General features: G+C 43.8%; 1 protein-coding gene across 1 annotated transcript; it reads left to right on the forward strand.

Moving 5' to 3' along the window:
• The first annotated feature begins 13,473 nt into the window (after positions 1–13,473).
• Positions 13,474–15,180, forward strand: LOC130888436 (sperm motility kinase X-like). Its single transcript, XM_057791323.1, has one exon. It carries the CDS (start codon positions 13,474–13,476, stop codon positions 15,178–15,180), a length of 1,707 nt encoding a protein of 568 aa, XP_057647306.1.
• Positions 15,181–16,712: the final 1,532 nt, after the last annotated feature.

Below are 16,712 nucleotides of genomic sequence, written 5' to 3' on the forward strand. Positions count from 1 at the left end.
AAACCTGGTAAATAAACCCAGAAGGAAAAGGTTGGTCATGGGGTGTTGTAGAATATTATTTTAAGGTGTGTGACTTCTGTTTAGGTTGTACTTGTTGAACTCTGCGAAGCTTAATGCTGTGCCTGTCTAACACCTGGAGGGCTAATGAAAATTTTAATGGCCAAACATAAGGCAGGAGAAAGGATAGGTTGGTCAGTCGCACAGAGAGTATAAATGGAAGGAGAAATCATAGAGAAAGGAACAGAGAAAGAGCAAGAGAACAAGGAAAGGAGGATGCTTGGGAAAGCTATCCAGTTACCCAGCCACTGAGAAAGAATCAAAGTAAGATACATAGAGATTTAAAAAAAAAGTAAAAAGCCTAGAGCCAGAGTCAAAGGTGGACAGGATAATTCAAAGATAAGAAAAACCGGAAAGGAACAAGCCAACCTAAGGCTAGGCCTTGTAAGTAAGAAGCTACTGTGTATAATTTAATTGGGAGTTGGGTGACAGGTCCCCCAAAGAACAAAAGAATGAAAAGAACAGTCACAATGAACAAAAAAGGTAGATATAGTGAATGCTAACTGGGTGTAACCAGCCTCCTCAGGCCCCTACGTTCCAACTGACCAGGGCAGCCTTCCTGTACTTAGGGACAGAATGTGAAGAAAACCAGTGATCTAAGCCAAGCCGTCATTGGTCCATTTCTTGCTCTGACCTCACAATGACAGAACCCTGTTGCCTAACTGCTCTTGCTGAGGCTGCCTCCTCTCCTTACAGTTCAGAGGCTGATCTTCAGTTGAAACAGCGATTTAGATAGTAGTGAGCTGGTCGCACTTGGTGGATATTCATGAACTGTTGAATCTGAACACAGTGAGTTTCCTTCTAAGGTCACAGATTTGGGGTTTAGAGGTTTGGGTTTACAGGATTGAAAATAACCCTTTCTTCCTTTCTTTCTTCCTCAGTCTGGGGTATAATTTGGGGCAATTTTTACTATCTGCATCAATTAGATGTTTACTCTATTTTAACCTTTAGTTTTAATATTTTCTCTGGGTCATTCCTTCGTTCACCATTTTAAAACATTTGTTTACATTGACTCTACAACATGAGTATTCTCACAGTGACATTTACCTACACGCACATGGAAAGCTTTGACCACATTCTTCTGATCTCACTGCCTCCCGCCCACCCTTTCCAAGTCCCTTGGTGTTCTCACTTATTAACTCAGTTAGGTACTTTCTGAGTCCAGGCCAAGTCATGTGGACTCCTGTCCAGAGGACTGACAGGCACACTGGATGGTGTCCTAAGGAAGGGCACCAATGGATGTCTGCCTGTGCTCTAGCTTAAAGCCTCCTCCAAAGTGGTTATCTTAGGATCTTCCTGGCAGTTCAAAGTCAGGGATGGAGGGGGCCAGAGGTAAGAGGTAGATACCATTTTGTGATGCTAGTGATGGAACAGGGCAGCTGAAAAGGATTCAAGAACAGAAAAAGTGAAAGTCTAAAAAGAAGCTGTTCTTTGAAGAAGAGAGGAAGTTTCCTTGGTGGGACATAGCACACCAGATCCCTCCATCATCTTCTGTCCTTTGTGTGCCTGAAAATGGCCTTTTGTGGGACGTTTTCATTTTCTATCAGGTGGGAGGGCGATTGCAGTACTAAAGCTCGTGTGTTATCAGGCACAGGGGTGGGGGCAATAATCATTTGGAAGCAAAGGATCACTTCTGCTTGCCAGAGACCTCAAGGAACACGTTCTAGAACAAAACTACCTAGTGCTGGGATGTTCTGCCCAGCACTCCAGAGACCCACCCCAAATACCTGTCCTTTTGGAAGAAACAAGGGGACATTTTGTTGACAAGGTCTGTCTTTATCTGATTATCACAAGCCTGGGCTAGAGGAAAATTCTTTCATCTCATCTTTTATTTTTCCAGACAGGGATCCTCTCAGTGTGGCTCTGGCTGTTATGGAATTTGGTTTGTAAACCAGGCTGGCCTCGACCTTACAGAGAGCTGCTAGCCAGTAACTAAGTGTGTAATGTGTGCACATGCGATGCCTTAGGAGGGTGAATGTCTATTGACAAAACAAACATCCTGCTTGAAATCTCGTTATCTTCCATCCAGTTTCTTTGGCTTATGCCCCATAGCTGGTTCTTGGCGGGTCCTGTGAGGTCCATTTAAAGGGTAAATCTGTTGACTACTTAGGCGAGGTGAAGGCAGCATAGCTTCAAGAACACAAAAAGGCTGATCTCTGCCCTTCCGCCTCAGGTGTTGATGTCACACTCATGGACACACTTGTGTCCATGCTCTGTGTCTCACAGGCAAGTGTGGTGGCGCAAATGAATGCAGACAGATTATATAGATATATACAGCTTTAATAAGGAAATAGACTTACAGGACCACAGGTTCCCGCGGAGCACTGGAAAAGCAGAGCAAAAGAAAAGGGCTGCTGGGCTCACGCCTGGCAGATTTATCCGTAAACATTAGCCCGAGGCGAACACGCCCCCAATGGGTGGGGCTATTTTGCTACATCTTCCCCTTTTGTCTAAATAAGATAGAACCAAACCAAATACAACTATATACAATAATAACAAATAATAAATATAACAAACAATATTGAGAACAAAACTTTTGCTAAACATTCTATCTCAAGGAGTCTAAATAACATAGAGAGTAACTACAATTATATAATCTTCAACTCCGTCAAAGATCTGAGAAGGGAATAAATATTACTTAACAATCGAGAGATATCCAAAATGTGCAACAATTGACAGAGACAACTGACTACCTGGGCAATCACCCAAAGTCTCGTTTGCAATGTTGAGTCAACCAACTTTGGCTAAGGCCTAACATAACTGGCATACCATTATTAAAGGCAAGGAACTTTCTTAGGACTATCCTACCCTGTCTTGGCAAGATAAGACAATCCTGTTTCATCCACTTAAGGATATTCTGTATCTTTGTCAGAAGTTGAGGTATGGGCATTTCTTAACCCAAAGGCCAGTTCTGCCAAGAAGACAAGCTCCCAGTGGAGTGTCTTTGGTGCTCAACGTTCTCTCGGGAGTAGAGTGGTGTTGCCAGGAGTAATTGTGTCTCTTTGGCACAGAAATTTTAGGTTAGATTAAAGGCCATTTTCTACAGCTCTTCGAAGAGGCTGAAGATCATACTATCTATACTAAATATAATCTCTATGTAACTAAAAGACCTGATTAACTTAAAAATGAATATGACAAACATATAATTCTCAATACCTATCTAACTTTGAATACTAAAAGAATAAACAACTGTGCAATATATGAAGACAATGATCTTCAACTGTAAACAATGTCATAGTATCAGAGGTAGAAATGTACAATGTAATATGGTAGATGTATCAATACAATATAGACAAAGTTATAAGCATACTCATACAAAAATAGAGGTAGGAACACTCAAATTCAATATTCAACATATCAATATACAAGAAACAGTACCAGTACAATTTTCTATAAACAGTAATTCACAAATACCAATCATCCCAAAAAACCAGTTACCCCCTTCTTCTTCCTCTTCTTCTTCTTTTTTTTTTCAAAAAAAATATCACCCCATCCCCTCAACCCTAAACCAACCACTAAAAGATGTCCCCAACCCTGAGGGCAAACTCTGTTGGGAGAGGGGATGTCGTCCTCTAAGATTGCTTCTAGCTGACATGGGGGCGACGTTCTTCTTAGGGGGTCCTGTGAAAGCAAATGATGGTAAAATTCCCAAATTAACCTTTGACCTAAGAAAATTGTAACTAGTCTCAGAGCGTTTTGAGAAGGTCCGACCAGAGTGTTGTCAAAAATGTTCACCATTCGAAATTGTCTCTTGTAGTTGGTACCAAAAAACAGGTCTAATATTAGCGCTTTAAAAAAAAATTCATGACGTCATAAAAACCAGATGGAGTTGATGTCGTGGGGCCCCATCTTCATCCTGGAAACTTCAAAGATTACTGTAGGAAAATTTGTTGCTTGTTATGGGAAATTTAAACATTAACAACAAGGACATATACTGACATATAAAGAAAGACACAGATATGAGTAAAAGCAAAGAAAGTTTAAGATATATATATATATATATATATATATATATATATATAAATTAATACTTACAGAACAAGTCCCTCCATCAGTAATTAAATATTAGGGGTACCTTAAATTCTTTGAAGATGGGTATTTTCCTGTGGAGATAAGAAGAGAACCCTGCCCCCAACCTATCTGTATTACTTACCATCAGTATGATTGCCATCCATGTGATTGAATTGTTATTTATCTTTCCCAACTGGCTTCTCTTCATCAAAACGAACCTTTATCAATTTTGATGGAATCCACAATTTTTCCTCACCTGTGGAGACAAGAGCAAATCCCCTTCCCCAACGCAGCACATCTCCTGGCTTCCATTGTGAGGTCAGCACATCCTTGAAATAAACTGGTTGATTTAGTTCAGTAGACTTTTCCATTATCCAATGTCTTTCTGCAGCCGATGTTCCCTTCTCATTAGCGTTGAGGAAATTCAAGGTTAACAAAGCATTATGTAACCTATTTCTGGGGGTGTTTTCCACCCCTTTCTGTTTGTTCAACATATCCTTTATAGTTCGATTTGATCTTTCTATGACTGCTTGACCTGTAGGATTGTATGGTATACTTGTAACATGCTTGATATTGTAATAATCAAAAAACCGTTTCATTTTCCTAGAGACATAAGCAGGACCATTATCTGTCTTTATTTGTGTAGGTATACCCATGATAGCCATGACTTCTAATAAATGAGTGATAACTGAATCAGCTTTTTCTGAACTTAAAGCCGTTGCCCACTGAAAGCCTGAATACGTGTCAATGGTGTGATGAACATATTTTAATTTGCCAAATTCTGCAAAGTGGAACACATCCATCTGCCAGATTTCATTCCTTTGGGTGCCCTTTGGATTAGCCCCTGCAGGCAGTGGCGTTTGGTTATAGAAAGAGCAAGTAGGGCATTTCTTTACAATCTCCCTAGCTTGTTGCCATGTAATAGAAAACTCTTTCTTCAAACCTTTGCTATTAACATGATGTTTTTTATGAAATTCAGAGGCTTGTAGCACACTACCAATCAATAATTGATCAATTTCTGCATTACCTTGTGCTAGAGGACCTGGCAGACCCGTATGGGATCGGATGTGTGTTATGTACATAGGGCAAAGCCTGTTCCTAATCAAATCTTGCACCTGGATAAACAAAGAGGTTAGTTCTGTATCATCAGGTATAAATTCAGCAGTTTCAATATGTAAAATAACTCTTTCTGCATATTGTGAATCAGTAACTATATTAATAGGTTCTTTAAAATCCCTTAGCACCATAAGAATGGCATATAATTCTGCCTTCTGGACAGAATCATAAGGACTTTGTTCCACCTTACCCAAGTCTTCTGATTTGTAACCTGCCTTCCCTGATTTATTGGCATCAGTATAGAACGTACGGGCTCCAGTTATTGGAGTATCACGGACGATTCGAGGAAGGATCCAAGAAGTTCTCTTTATGAAGTTAAGCCTCTTGCTTTTTGGATAGTTGTTATTAATGTCTCCCAAGAAATTAGCACAAGCTCTTTGCCATGGTTCATTATCTTCCCATAATTTCTTTAGTTCATCAGCAGTGAAAGGCACTATAATTTCTGCTGGGTCTATGCCTGCTAGTTGACGAAGTCTCAACTTGCCTTTTATAATTAACTCAGAGACTTTTTCTACATAAGTTTTCAGTTTCTTACTTGGTTTATGTGGTAAAAAGATCCATTCCAAGATAATATCATCTCTCTGCATTAAAATTCCTGTAGGGGAAATTTTTGATGGTAGTATGACGAGAATACAGTCGAGCTCTGGATTTACCCTATCCACATGTGCCTGTTGTAATTTTTCCTCAATCATCGTCAGTTCCTTTTCTGCTTCAGCTGTTAATTCTCTGGGACTGTTTAAATCTTTGTCACCATCCAAGGTTTTGTTCAAATGAATTATTAGATCAGGTGTTATCCCAATAGCTGGCCGTAGACTGGAAATGTCCCCTAATAGTCTTTGAAAGTCATTAAGAGTCCGTAGGTGATCTCTCCGAATTTGTGCCTTTTGTGTCTTAATTTTTTGTAAACCTATTTTATAACCTAAATAATTAACAGAATCTCCCTTCTGAATCTTTTCAGGAGCAATTTACAATCCCCATTTTGGTAAAAGTATTTTTATTTCTTCAAACAGTCTGCTCAAGGTATCCATGTTTGAATCGGATAACAAAATGTCGTCCATGTAATGATATACTATCGATTTGGGAAATTTCTTGCGTATTATTTGCAATGGTTGATTCACAAAATATTGGCACAGGGAGGGGCTATTTAACATACCCTGGGGGAGGACGGCCCAGTGGTACCTCCTCGAAGGTTGAGAATTATTATAAGTAGGCACTGTGAAGGCAAATTTTTCTCTATCTTCTTTTTGTAAAGGTATAGTGAAAAAACAATCCTTTAAATCAATAACTATGAGAGGCCATCCTTTTGACAATAAAGAGGGCAAAGGAATTCCAGATTGCAGAGGGCCCATAGGTTGAATAACCTTGTTGATAGCCCTGAGATCTGTCACCATTCTCCATTTACCTGATTTTTTCTTAACCACAAATACAGGAGAATTCCAAGGGCTGGTAGATTCTTCTATATGTCCAGCATCTAATTGCTCTTGTACCAACTGTTCTAAAGCCTGTAACTTTTCCTCAGCTAAAGGCCATTGCTTTGTCCATATTGGTTTCTCAGTCAACCATTTTAAAGGCAAGGCTGTTGGTATCTCTGAAGGGACATCAATTGCTTGTTCTTGTACAGCCCGAATGGCCGGTTTTCTCCGTTTGTAATATCTTTTAATATTATCCCCAGAAATATAGGCTCTAGAAGTAGCAGGAATGTTAATTTGGGTATTCCATTGTTGTAATAGGTCACGACCCCATAAATTCATTGCAATATTGGCTACATATGGCCTTAATTTTCCTATTTGTCCCTCTGGTCCTATACATTCAACCCATCTCGTGCTCTGCCTTACTCGAGATAGAGTTCCAATTCCCAGGAGCTGAACATTTACATTCTGAAGAGGCCAATATGGATGCCAAGATTCTGGGGTAATGATACTTACATCCGCACCTGTGTCCAGCAGGCCAGTAATAAAAATGCCATTTACACACACTCTCAGCTTTGGTCTTTGGTCATTTATAGAAGTTTGCCAAAACACACGGAACTCATCTTTCTGATCATTATTGCTTGTAACAGTAGGCATGGGGCTTTCTAATTGTCCTGACGAGTCACGTTCTCTGAGGTAACTGGAAATGACTTAACCATGTTTGCCATGGGGGCCTGTGAGGCCCCCCCTCTCGCGTTTCCTGTCTGTATCAGGTTGCCTTGTCTATCTCTTGTAGACTGCACTCATTCGTCCAGTGTCTGCCCTTTCCACATCTTCTACATAAACCTGAAGGCTGAGTCCTCCTATTTCTGTTATTTCTAGAAGATGCATTATTATTATTTCTGAAAATCTGTTGTCTACAATTCCTTTTCATATGACCCATTTTGCCACAATTAAAACATTTGGTATTCTGATGTCTCCTTTTACCATTGGAAATTGCTTCTTCTACCCATGCTTCAGTGCCATAGTCAAATGTATCAACATCTAGTGTATGCAAGACCCATTCTTCTAATGGCGCTGATCTGAGCTTTAAAGGTCCCAAAATCCTTTTGCATTCCACATTTGCATTTTCATAAGCCAAAGTCTCGATCATTATACGTCTTGCTTCTGGGTCAGATATCCCTATTTGTACAGCTTTAGTTATTCTTTGTAAAAAGTCAGTAAAGGGTTCTCTCTGACCCTGTTTAACTCTGACAAATGATTCCATCCTCTGTCCTGGGTATTGCACCCTGTCCCAAGCCCTTAAGGCTGCTGTAGTACACACGGAGAGTATGTTTTCATCCAAATTAGCTTGTTCCTGAGGCTCAGAAAATAGCCCCTCTCCCAAAATTTGATCTATGGAAATCTCAATTCCCTTTGCTCTTTCCTGCTGTTCTAAAAGTCTAGCCTCTTGCCTGAATAAGCATTTCCATTTCAATTGCATTCCACTCTCAAGGACAGCAGAGCTCAGTTGAAACCAGTCTGAGGGCGTGACCTTATTCGTTGTGGCCCAAGATCTTAGCATCTCTTTAACAAAAGAGGCATTCATTCCAAAAGTCATTACAGCCTGTTTAATTTCTTTGAGATCATTCATACGGACAGGTTCCCATGTATCTTCCTTGATGACCCTAGGGTTTCTGGAACCAACTACTTTCTCTGTTGTTACAACTGGAAAGGCAGGTAGAACTGTAGGTAGAGCTTTGTGGGAATTGTCCCGGAGGGATTTACCCACAGATTTAGTTAAAATTTGCCTTTCTACCTCTTGCTCTTCTTCCTCAGAATTTAGAAATTCCTCAATCTTTTCAATTCTATTCACCATTGCCTTCTTTAATGTCTGAATCTCCTGTCCAGAATTATGTTCTAAAGCCTTCATTGAGGATTCTAAAGTATGAAGTTTGTCCATTAGAGATAACGTCTCATCTTTGGACATAATTTTTATAGCATATATCGTGCCTTCTTGTATAGATAATCTTTCTGTCAATCTGTCATAAGCTTTAGACAAAATCCGATTGTCACATTCAGCAGTTTTGATTCTCTCAGTTAATGTTTCAGTTCCTACTGAAAGGGACTGAAGCTTACGATCCAAATCAGCTGTTCCTTCTTCCATAGTAATGAATTTCTCCTTAATATCAGCCATTAATGTTTCAGTTCCTACTGAAAGGGACTGAAGCTTATGACTCAAATCAGCTGTTCCCTCTTCCATAGTAATGAATTTCTCCTTAATATCAGCCGTTAATGTTTCAGTTCCTACCGAAAGGGACTGAAGCTTATGACTCAAATCAGCTGTTCCTTCTTCCATAGTAATGAATTTCTCCTTAACATCAGCCTGTACCTCTTCTAAATTTTTTTCAGTTTGTCGAGTTGTGTTAAACAAAGATCTGTTCTCTGCCTGGAGAACTTCAAACTGATTTTTGAGAAGATTGTTGTCATTCTCAATTGTTTTTAAGCGTTCAACCTCATCTCGTAAAGACTTTATCATCTTTCTATTATCATACCATACAGTACCAAGGAAAACTACGAATCCCAGAAAGATCCATATCTGTGGGCTGACAGACACTTCTTGTAAAATCTCCCACATGGTACAACTGAAAAGGCTGTTAAAGTCTTGAATGGTAATGTTTTCAGACATTTTTCTTATTTATAAAAGAAAATTATGTACCTGTAATGAAGTTTTCCTGCCAGTGGTGGCTAAAGAAATGCACCTGAGTCCACGTGGTCTAAGCCAGAGCCGGTCTGAAACAATGAACTCAAAACAAAAATTATTGTACTGCCTGTTAAGGGAAGGGGTTGGCGGCTTTTGCTTCAAAACCGCAGGTGCTTCCCTTAAATCAGGCAGTGAGGGTTTGGAAGAAGCAGGGAGCTATTAACTGCTCTGTGGGGGGTCGCTGCTCTGCGACTGTAGTGGCCTGGAGTGGGGGAAGGGAAAGCGAGCAGGGAGCACACTGTAAATCGCCTTCCTGAGCTCAGGCAACTAGCTGGGAAAGGTGGAGCTTGCGCCCCCCCTGTGCCAGGTCGGGGGCAAAATAGCCCGACGTTGGGACACCAAAATGTGGTGGCGCAAATGAATGCAGACAGATTATATAGATATATACAGCTTTAATAAGGAAATAGACTTACAGGACCACAGGTTCCAGCGGAGCACTGGAAAAGCGGAGCAAAAGAAAAGGGCTGCTGGGCTCCCGCCCGGCAGATTTATTTATCCGTAAACATTAGCCCGAGGCGAACACGCCCCCAATGGGTGGGGCTATGTCCCTACAGCCAAGTTACTTTTGAAATACTGGGAACCTCATTCATGTACAAGACAAAAGCAGTCCTTGCTCTTCTGTTTGCTTTTGCTTTTTGATTTGGTGAGAGAGGGTCTCCTGTAGCACAGGCTGGCCTCAAGACCACTGTGTAGCCAAAGATGACCTGAACTGCTGGTCCTCCTGCCTCAACTTTCCTAGCTTTAACAATTGCCATGTGCCGGGCCACAGTGGTGCATGCCTTTAATCCCAGCAATCGGTAGGCAGAGGCAGCTGAACCTCTGTGACTTTGAGGCCAGCCTGGTCTACAGAGCAAGTTCCAGGACAGTCATGATTGTTTAAACAGAGAATCCCGTCCTGACAAACCAATAAAAAAGAAGCCAAGAGCTCACCTTTATGAGTCTTTTCTTGTTTTTCTGTCAGTTTCATGGCCTAACCTGAATCTACCTGTATTTTAATTACTATCTTCTCCCCAGGGCCTGACAGTCAACACCTCACCACACAGGCTGAGGCCTCGTGGGATTTCTGGTCCCGCTGGTACCAGCTTGGCCACAGTCACCAAACGTAAGTTTTAACTAAGCCTCTTTAGTTCTATTTACCAATAAAGACTTGGGAATCAGATGTTGGGGTGATAACCTGTTAGCTCAGCGAGGCCAAGAAGCAACCAATCTACTTTCCTATTTGGACAGAGACCCAGCAAGAGAAGCATTTTTCACTCATCCCAAACTAAAAAGACCCCGAATTGCTAAGTGCCTTCCTACACCTTCCTGCATCCCTCTCTACCTACATTGCTGGCTACTTTGTTCTCCCTTCGCTAATTCTTATCAACTAGTTGCTCACTCCACTCCCTGAGTTTCTTTGTTTTTCTTTTCTTTTCTTATTTCAGCTTGTTGAGACAGATGGATAGGCACGCCTTGCAGAGTGAGGTTGGATATTTATTTAGTGGTTATGGAGGGAAGGGGAATGAGGAGAAGAGCAGAGAGGCAGAGAGAGACAGAAACAGAAGGGGAAGAGGAGTAGTGGGGAGAATGGAGCAAGGCAGAAGCTGCTTCTTCGGGAGGAGAGATGGAAAAAGCCACATTCCCCTAACCTCCTGCCTCCTGCCCACCCCTTCCAAGTCCCTTCGTGTTCTCATTTCTTCCCTCAGCCTTCCTGTATTGGTGACAGAATGGGAAGAAAACCAGTGAGCTGTGAAAAGCCACCATTTGTCCTTTTCTTGCTCTGACCTCACAATGACAGACCCCTGTGCCCTCACAGCTCTGGCTGAGGCTGCCTCCTCTCCTTACAGTACAAGCGGGTTCGTGAGGTGGAAATGGTTGGAGCTCTGTGCTGGTGAAAGAGACTGCTTGGACTTTCAAGAGCTGCTGGACTCCAACATAGTGAGTGTCCCTCCAGCTTCGTTGCCTTTGATTGTTGTTGTTTTCTGTGTACTTATTCATTTTCTGGCTTGATTTATGAGCTTACTTTTTCGTGTTTTTTTTTTGTTTTTTTGTTTTTTGGTTTTGTTTTTACTCTGTTTATTTTCTGGATGTATGGGAGGAGAATTCAAGACAGAAATTCTCTGTGTAGCTCTGGCTTTCCTTGAACTCATCTTTAGATATTGCTGGCCTCAAACTAAAAGATTACCTGTTTTACCTTCTGAGTGTTGGGATTAAGGGCAAATGCCACCACAGCCCGGTAGTTTTTATTTTTAAGTTGTGCTTCTTGGGGTATAATTTTTAATATTATTATTTTATGTGTATGAGTATTTTGTTTTCATGTCTCTGTGTGTACCATGAGCCTCACACCTGTGGAGGTCACAAGAAGAAGACAGATTAGCTAGGACTCGAGTAACAAGTGATTGCGAGCACCATGTGTGTTGAGCCTCGAACCAGGGTTCTCAAAAAGCAGGAAGTACTGGGAAACACTAACTCCTCTCTCCAGAACCTCTGTCTTTAGTTTTACTTCTTCATTTACTTTTGTTATGTGTTCCTTGGTCCATCTCTCTTTTCTCATTTCAAGCCTTTCCTTGTTATGGCGTACCATATCATAGGAACAATTTAGTCGTGGCAATCGCAGGAACATCTCTAATGCATTCTGAGCACTGGATCATATGATTAACCCATGCTGCTATGCTTTCTACTCACACGACCTCTTCCACATTCCTAGGACCCCCTCTTGTGTTGAGGACCTCCTCCTGCTCCCAAGTTCCACATATGAGAGAAGAAAAGTGACACATTTGAAGGACTGGCTTTTCCCATGTAGAGCGATCTTCTCCAGTGACAACCATGTTCTTGAGAGCCCCACAGTTTCATCCTTCTCTATGGCCGTCCTTCTGTAAGACTGTGGCACTCTTGCCCTTAATTCTGTTTCAGTGTTGTGTTGTCAGGCTGAATATGTAGAGCTATCCTTGCAAGGATCCGTGTGAGCATATTTTAACCATGAAGTATGGCCTGACTTATGTGAATTTGGTGAAAAGTATTAAGTAGTATTATTAAGCACTTTTACATCTGTGTTCATCATGGAAATAGCCTCTATTTTTCTTCATTGTGTTTTCCTGGTTTGGGCATGAATGAGTTTGGAACTGCTAAATACCTTTCTATTTTGTGGAGTATTGAGGAGCACTGACATTTGTTTTCAAGAGATTGGAAGGATTCATCAGTAGTTTTGCCTGCTCCTGGGCTTGCCTATGCAGATTCTTTCCTCATAAATATTTCAATCTTGTTCTTTATCATATCTTCTTTGTTGAATTTATATCAAGAAGTTTCTCAATTCCATCCACATTTTCCAGTCCATGAGAAGGACTCTCAGGGTTTTCAAAAACAGATTTCTTTGGGGATGGTTGGGTTAGCCTGGAGAGACGGCCCAGCAGTTAGGAGCATGTACTCTTCGCGCAGAAGACCTAGGTCTGTCTCGCAGCAATCCCATTACATCTTAACTTCCTCAAGTGCCGCACCTAAGGGATAGTTGCCCTCTTATTTCCTTCCAGGTCATAGAAATATAATTAATCAAAAAGACTTATATCACTATTTAAAATTATATATGGTACATGTGCGTGTACATGTAGGTGACCTCAAGTGTGTATGTGTGTGTGTGCTCGTGTTTGTGTGTGTCTGTGTTTGCCCTTGCAATCATCCACGCATGTGTTTGGATGCCCTCGGTGGTCACAGGTATGGGATCTCCTAGAACTGGAGTCAGTGATCCACCTGACCTGTGTCCTGAGAACCAAACGCAGGTCCTCTGCCGGAATAGCAAACCTTCTGATCTCCCGAGTCATCTCCCCACCAAGACACTCTGGGTTTTGGGGGTTTCTGTTGTCTCATCAAATTCTCATGCATATGATTTTATTAGTATCTTCTCTCTCAATGAGCATTCAGCTCAAGTAAGAGGATGATTCTCCTTCCCAATCAGTGGCTCGTAGGTTCTGCGACCCTTTGTTTTATTCTCTCAGTTTCTGGGTACTTCCTTCCCTTCCTGAGCACTGAGGTAGCTGGTTAGGTTGCCTGAAGTATCTGTAACTCTTTTCCTCTTTGGAATGTAGGAATTCATAGTGATAAACATTCTCATTGGTGTGATTTAAACTGTTTAAAGTTCCCGTTTGTTTCAACGAGAACCTGGCGATGGAGCAGGGCAGAGAGACCTTCTACTGTGACGAGGACACATTTGGCAATGTCTATCAAATGATGACAACTCTGGGACGAGGAGCCTTTGCCACAGTCAAACTGGCCTTTCACGTGCCCACTGTCAGCTACGTGGCTGTGAAGATTCTGGCAAATGGGAAGGGGAACTCTGCCCGGAACAACAATGAGGTTGATATAATGAGATCCCTCGTTCATCCGCACATAATCAAGTTCTTTCAGGAGGTGCAGACACGGGAGATGACGTATCTCATAATGGATTACGCCTCAAAGGGGGACCTGTTGCGTCAGATTCGCAAACCGGGAGGCTTACAGGAGTGCGAGGCTCGAAGGCTGTTTGCACAGGTAGTACAGGCAGTGAAGTACTGCCACGACAACTGTATCGTCCACAGGGACATTAAGCCAAATAACATCTTGATCGACGCCTCTGGGAATGCCAAGCTCTGTGATTTTGGCCTGGCAGTCAGAGTTGTCCCTGGGACAAAACTAAAGACTTTCTGCGGCACTCTGGCCTACTGTGCCCCGGAACTCTTCGGAGTGGAGCCATACGATGGCTATGCCAGCGATGTGTGGAACTTAGGCGTGCTCCTCTACTACATGGTGGCCAGGCACCTTCCGTTCCAAGCCAGCTCTTCTAGGGGCTTGAAGCAGCAAATTTTGGCTGCAAACTTCAGCGTTCCTCATCATGTCCCACTTGATATTTTCAACGTCATCGTGGAAATCTTCATGATCAGCCCCAACAGGAGGCCCACCATCAGTCAGATCCTGACGCGCCCCATGATCAGGGACAGCCAGGCACGGGCATCCATCCAGAGTCTCCCAGGCACCCCGAGCCCTAGCATTGTCGGCACCATGGCAGGCATGGGGTACCAACGTGAAGAAATGATTGAGTGTCCAGAAGACCAAAAATTTAATCAGGTGATGGCCACATACCTGAGTCTGCAACACCAGGCACCCAGGGGAGACTGCTGCCATCACCGGGTGAAACCCACAAAACCCATGGAGCCAGGCCTTGTCCTCAGCCTGGCTGATCTTCACATCTTTTCTGGGACTCTCGGGAGAGCTGCTGAGCCTACTCCCTTAACCTACATCGTGCCATCTGAGCCCCAGGAGAAAGAAGATGAGAATTCCAGGCAGGGTGGCAGAAGGCATAGCGTGCCTGCCGCCCTGTGCTGCCAGCCTAGGAGGATCCACCTTGCCCACCTGTCCCACCTGCGCTGTCCTGTGGCTGCTTCCCTCATGAGCTGCAGCCTGGACAGCAGCAAAAGTTTCTTGCAGTCAAAGATCGGGTTGTGTGGGAGCCTGAGGGCAAGGTCCCAGCCATCATGTTCTCTTTACCACCCTCTTGGGACAGACCACAATGAGGCTGCAAACGACACAGAGAAACTCTGGAGCTTGCTGGGGACGGCTCTGCGTGTAACCCCCAAAGAGTCCTCCCTTGGGGAAACACTGCAAGAAGAAGTGACCACCTTACAGGAAGAGGCCATCAGCCATGATCAGCCCCAGGATGCCGGCACAGCTTCCTCCCGACACCAGAGGCGTCACCGCTGGAAGAGGCTCAAGAAAACCATTGTCAATGCTTTCCGACACCTATGTTGCTGCCTGCCTCCTGCAGAGAGAAATCATGCCTCCCATGAGAACCAGGCTCCACACTCAGCAGATCCTAGAGGCACCCACAGAACCAGGTGAGCACCTTTCTCACTTCATCTGATTTGTACTTTTCCTCCTGTCCTTTGTGATAAATGATGCCTGTGTCCACTCGTAGCACACTGTGAGCTTAACAACCTGTCACTTCAGAAAGACCAGGTGTCCCCTGAAATGTGACCTCAGGCTTGTTGAGCAACAGGGGGAGAGAAGAGATGCTGAGCCAAGCAGGGAGAGGTGGGGGCAAGGCCAAAGGAGGCAAAGATTCCTTGGAGGACCAGTCGGGCACTTGGGCGCTGAGGGCAGTGCACTAAGTCTTGTGTGTTTTGAAGTCACTAAGAGTCTCCTTCCTGTGCCTTTCTCTTTGAAGCCCGGAAGAGGTCAAGCCCCAGCTCCGTGGCTTCTGAGCCACGGGTTGGGGATGGGTCTGGATGAGATTCAGACAGCCCCTTTGGGGACCCATGTTAGATGCCCAGGACACCATCTGGCCAGAGCCCCCACCTGCAGAGGAAGAGCTGTCCACCCCAGAGAACATCTATCTCTCCAGGTACAATCCCAGGCAGGAAGGGTAGGCTTCCCACAGGGTCTAGCTAAGTGTCTAGGGCTGAGGTGCAAAGGTGCCCTAGGCTGTCTTGTGGAACAATAGCGCCTTGCCCTCTCCCCCTGCCTGCGGAAACATCAGAAGTGGTGCTCTGGGTAGTGACTGTCCTTTGCCCCCTGTTTCTTGGCAGAGAACACAGTCTTCTCCATGGGGTGAGACTTCTCTCCCCCAAGGAGAGTATTCCTAGTCAGCCTGCCCTAAGTTGGGTTGCCACGTTGAGAATGTGTCCTGCAAGCAGCCCAGTAGGACTGACTCCTCTAAAGGAAGGCTCCTGCAAGAACCTTTAGAGGGAATCCCCACAAGTCATCCCAGCAAGTTCCATTGCTTGAGTCCTCAGACCCAAAGCTTGGGAAAATCTGAGCTGGGGAGTGAGTGACCCCAGGGCAGCAGAGTGCCCCTCTCCACCAATTCTGCCTTCCAGCTACTCACCTCCTGCCTCTGCCTGCTTGCTCCTTCAAGGCCACCATTCTCACCAATGACCACTGGCTCCTGCATTTACACCATGTGCCACACCCTGAGGGACTGGTAGGTGTCAGCTTAGAGTGAACCTCGAAAACTTAATGAGGGGTCAGCAGCCTGCTGTGCCTCCTGCCTCCAGCCTGCCTGAGTCTGCCTGAGTCTGCACTGGCCAGTGAAATTCTTTAAGAAGGCTTCTGTTTTTCTCAGCCTTGTAAAGGTTAGCAGGCTTTTCCACTTCTTTTGGAGGTTGGGGGGGGGTGTGCTTCTGGAAAGCTGCCTCATCCATGCCACAGTCACATTGTTAAAATCTCATCTGGTGTTTTTTCTGCCTAGACTTTGTCAACCTATGACAGCAAGAGACCCAGAGAAGACTGCGACTGGTGTGGTGGTCCATCACTCCAGCTGTCTTCCTAATTAGAACCATCCTGGGTATCTTCTATATTCCAGAATGTGTCCCGAGCATTCGGCGCAGGTGGTGGTGACGGCGGGTATCCCGGCCTGTGGTGCCACTCTGTTC

The sequence above is a fragment of the Chionomys nivalis genome, chromosome 17 (genome assembly GCF_950005125.1).
Source record: "Chionomys nivalis chromosome 17, mChiNiv1.1, whole genome shotgun sequence".
NCBI lineage: Eukaryota > Metazoa > Chordata > Mammalia > Rodentia > Cricetidae > Chionomys > Chionomys nivalis.

Excerpts from the sequence above, each read along its gene's own strand:
- LOC130888436 (XM_057791323.1), top strand. The coding sequence starts at position 13,474 with ATGGAGCAGGGCAGAGAGACCTTCTACTGTGACGAGGACACATTTGGC.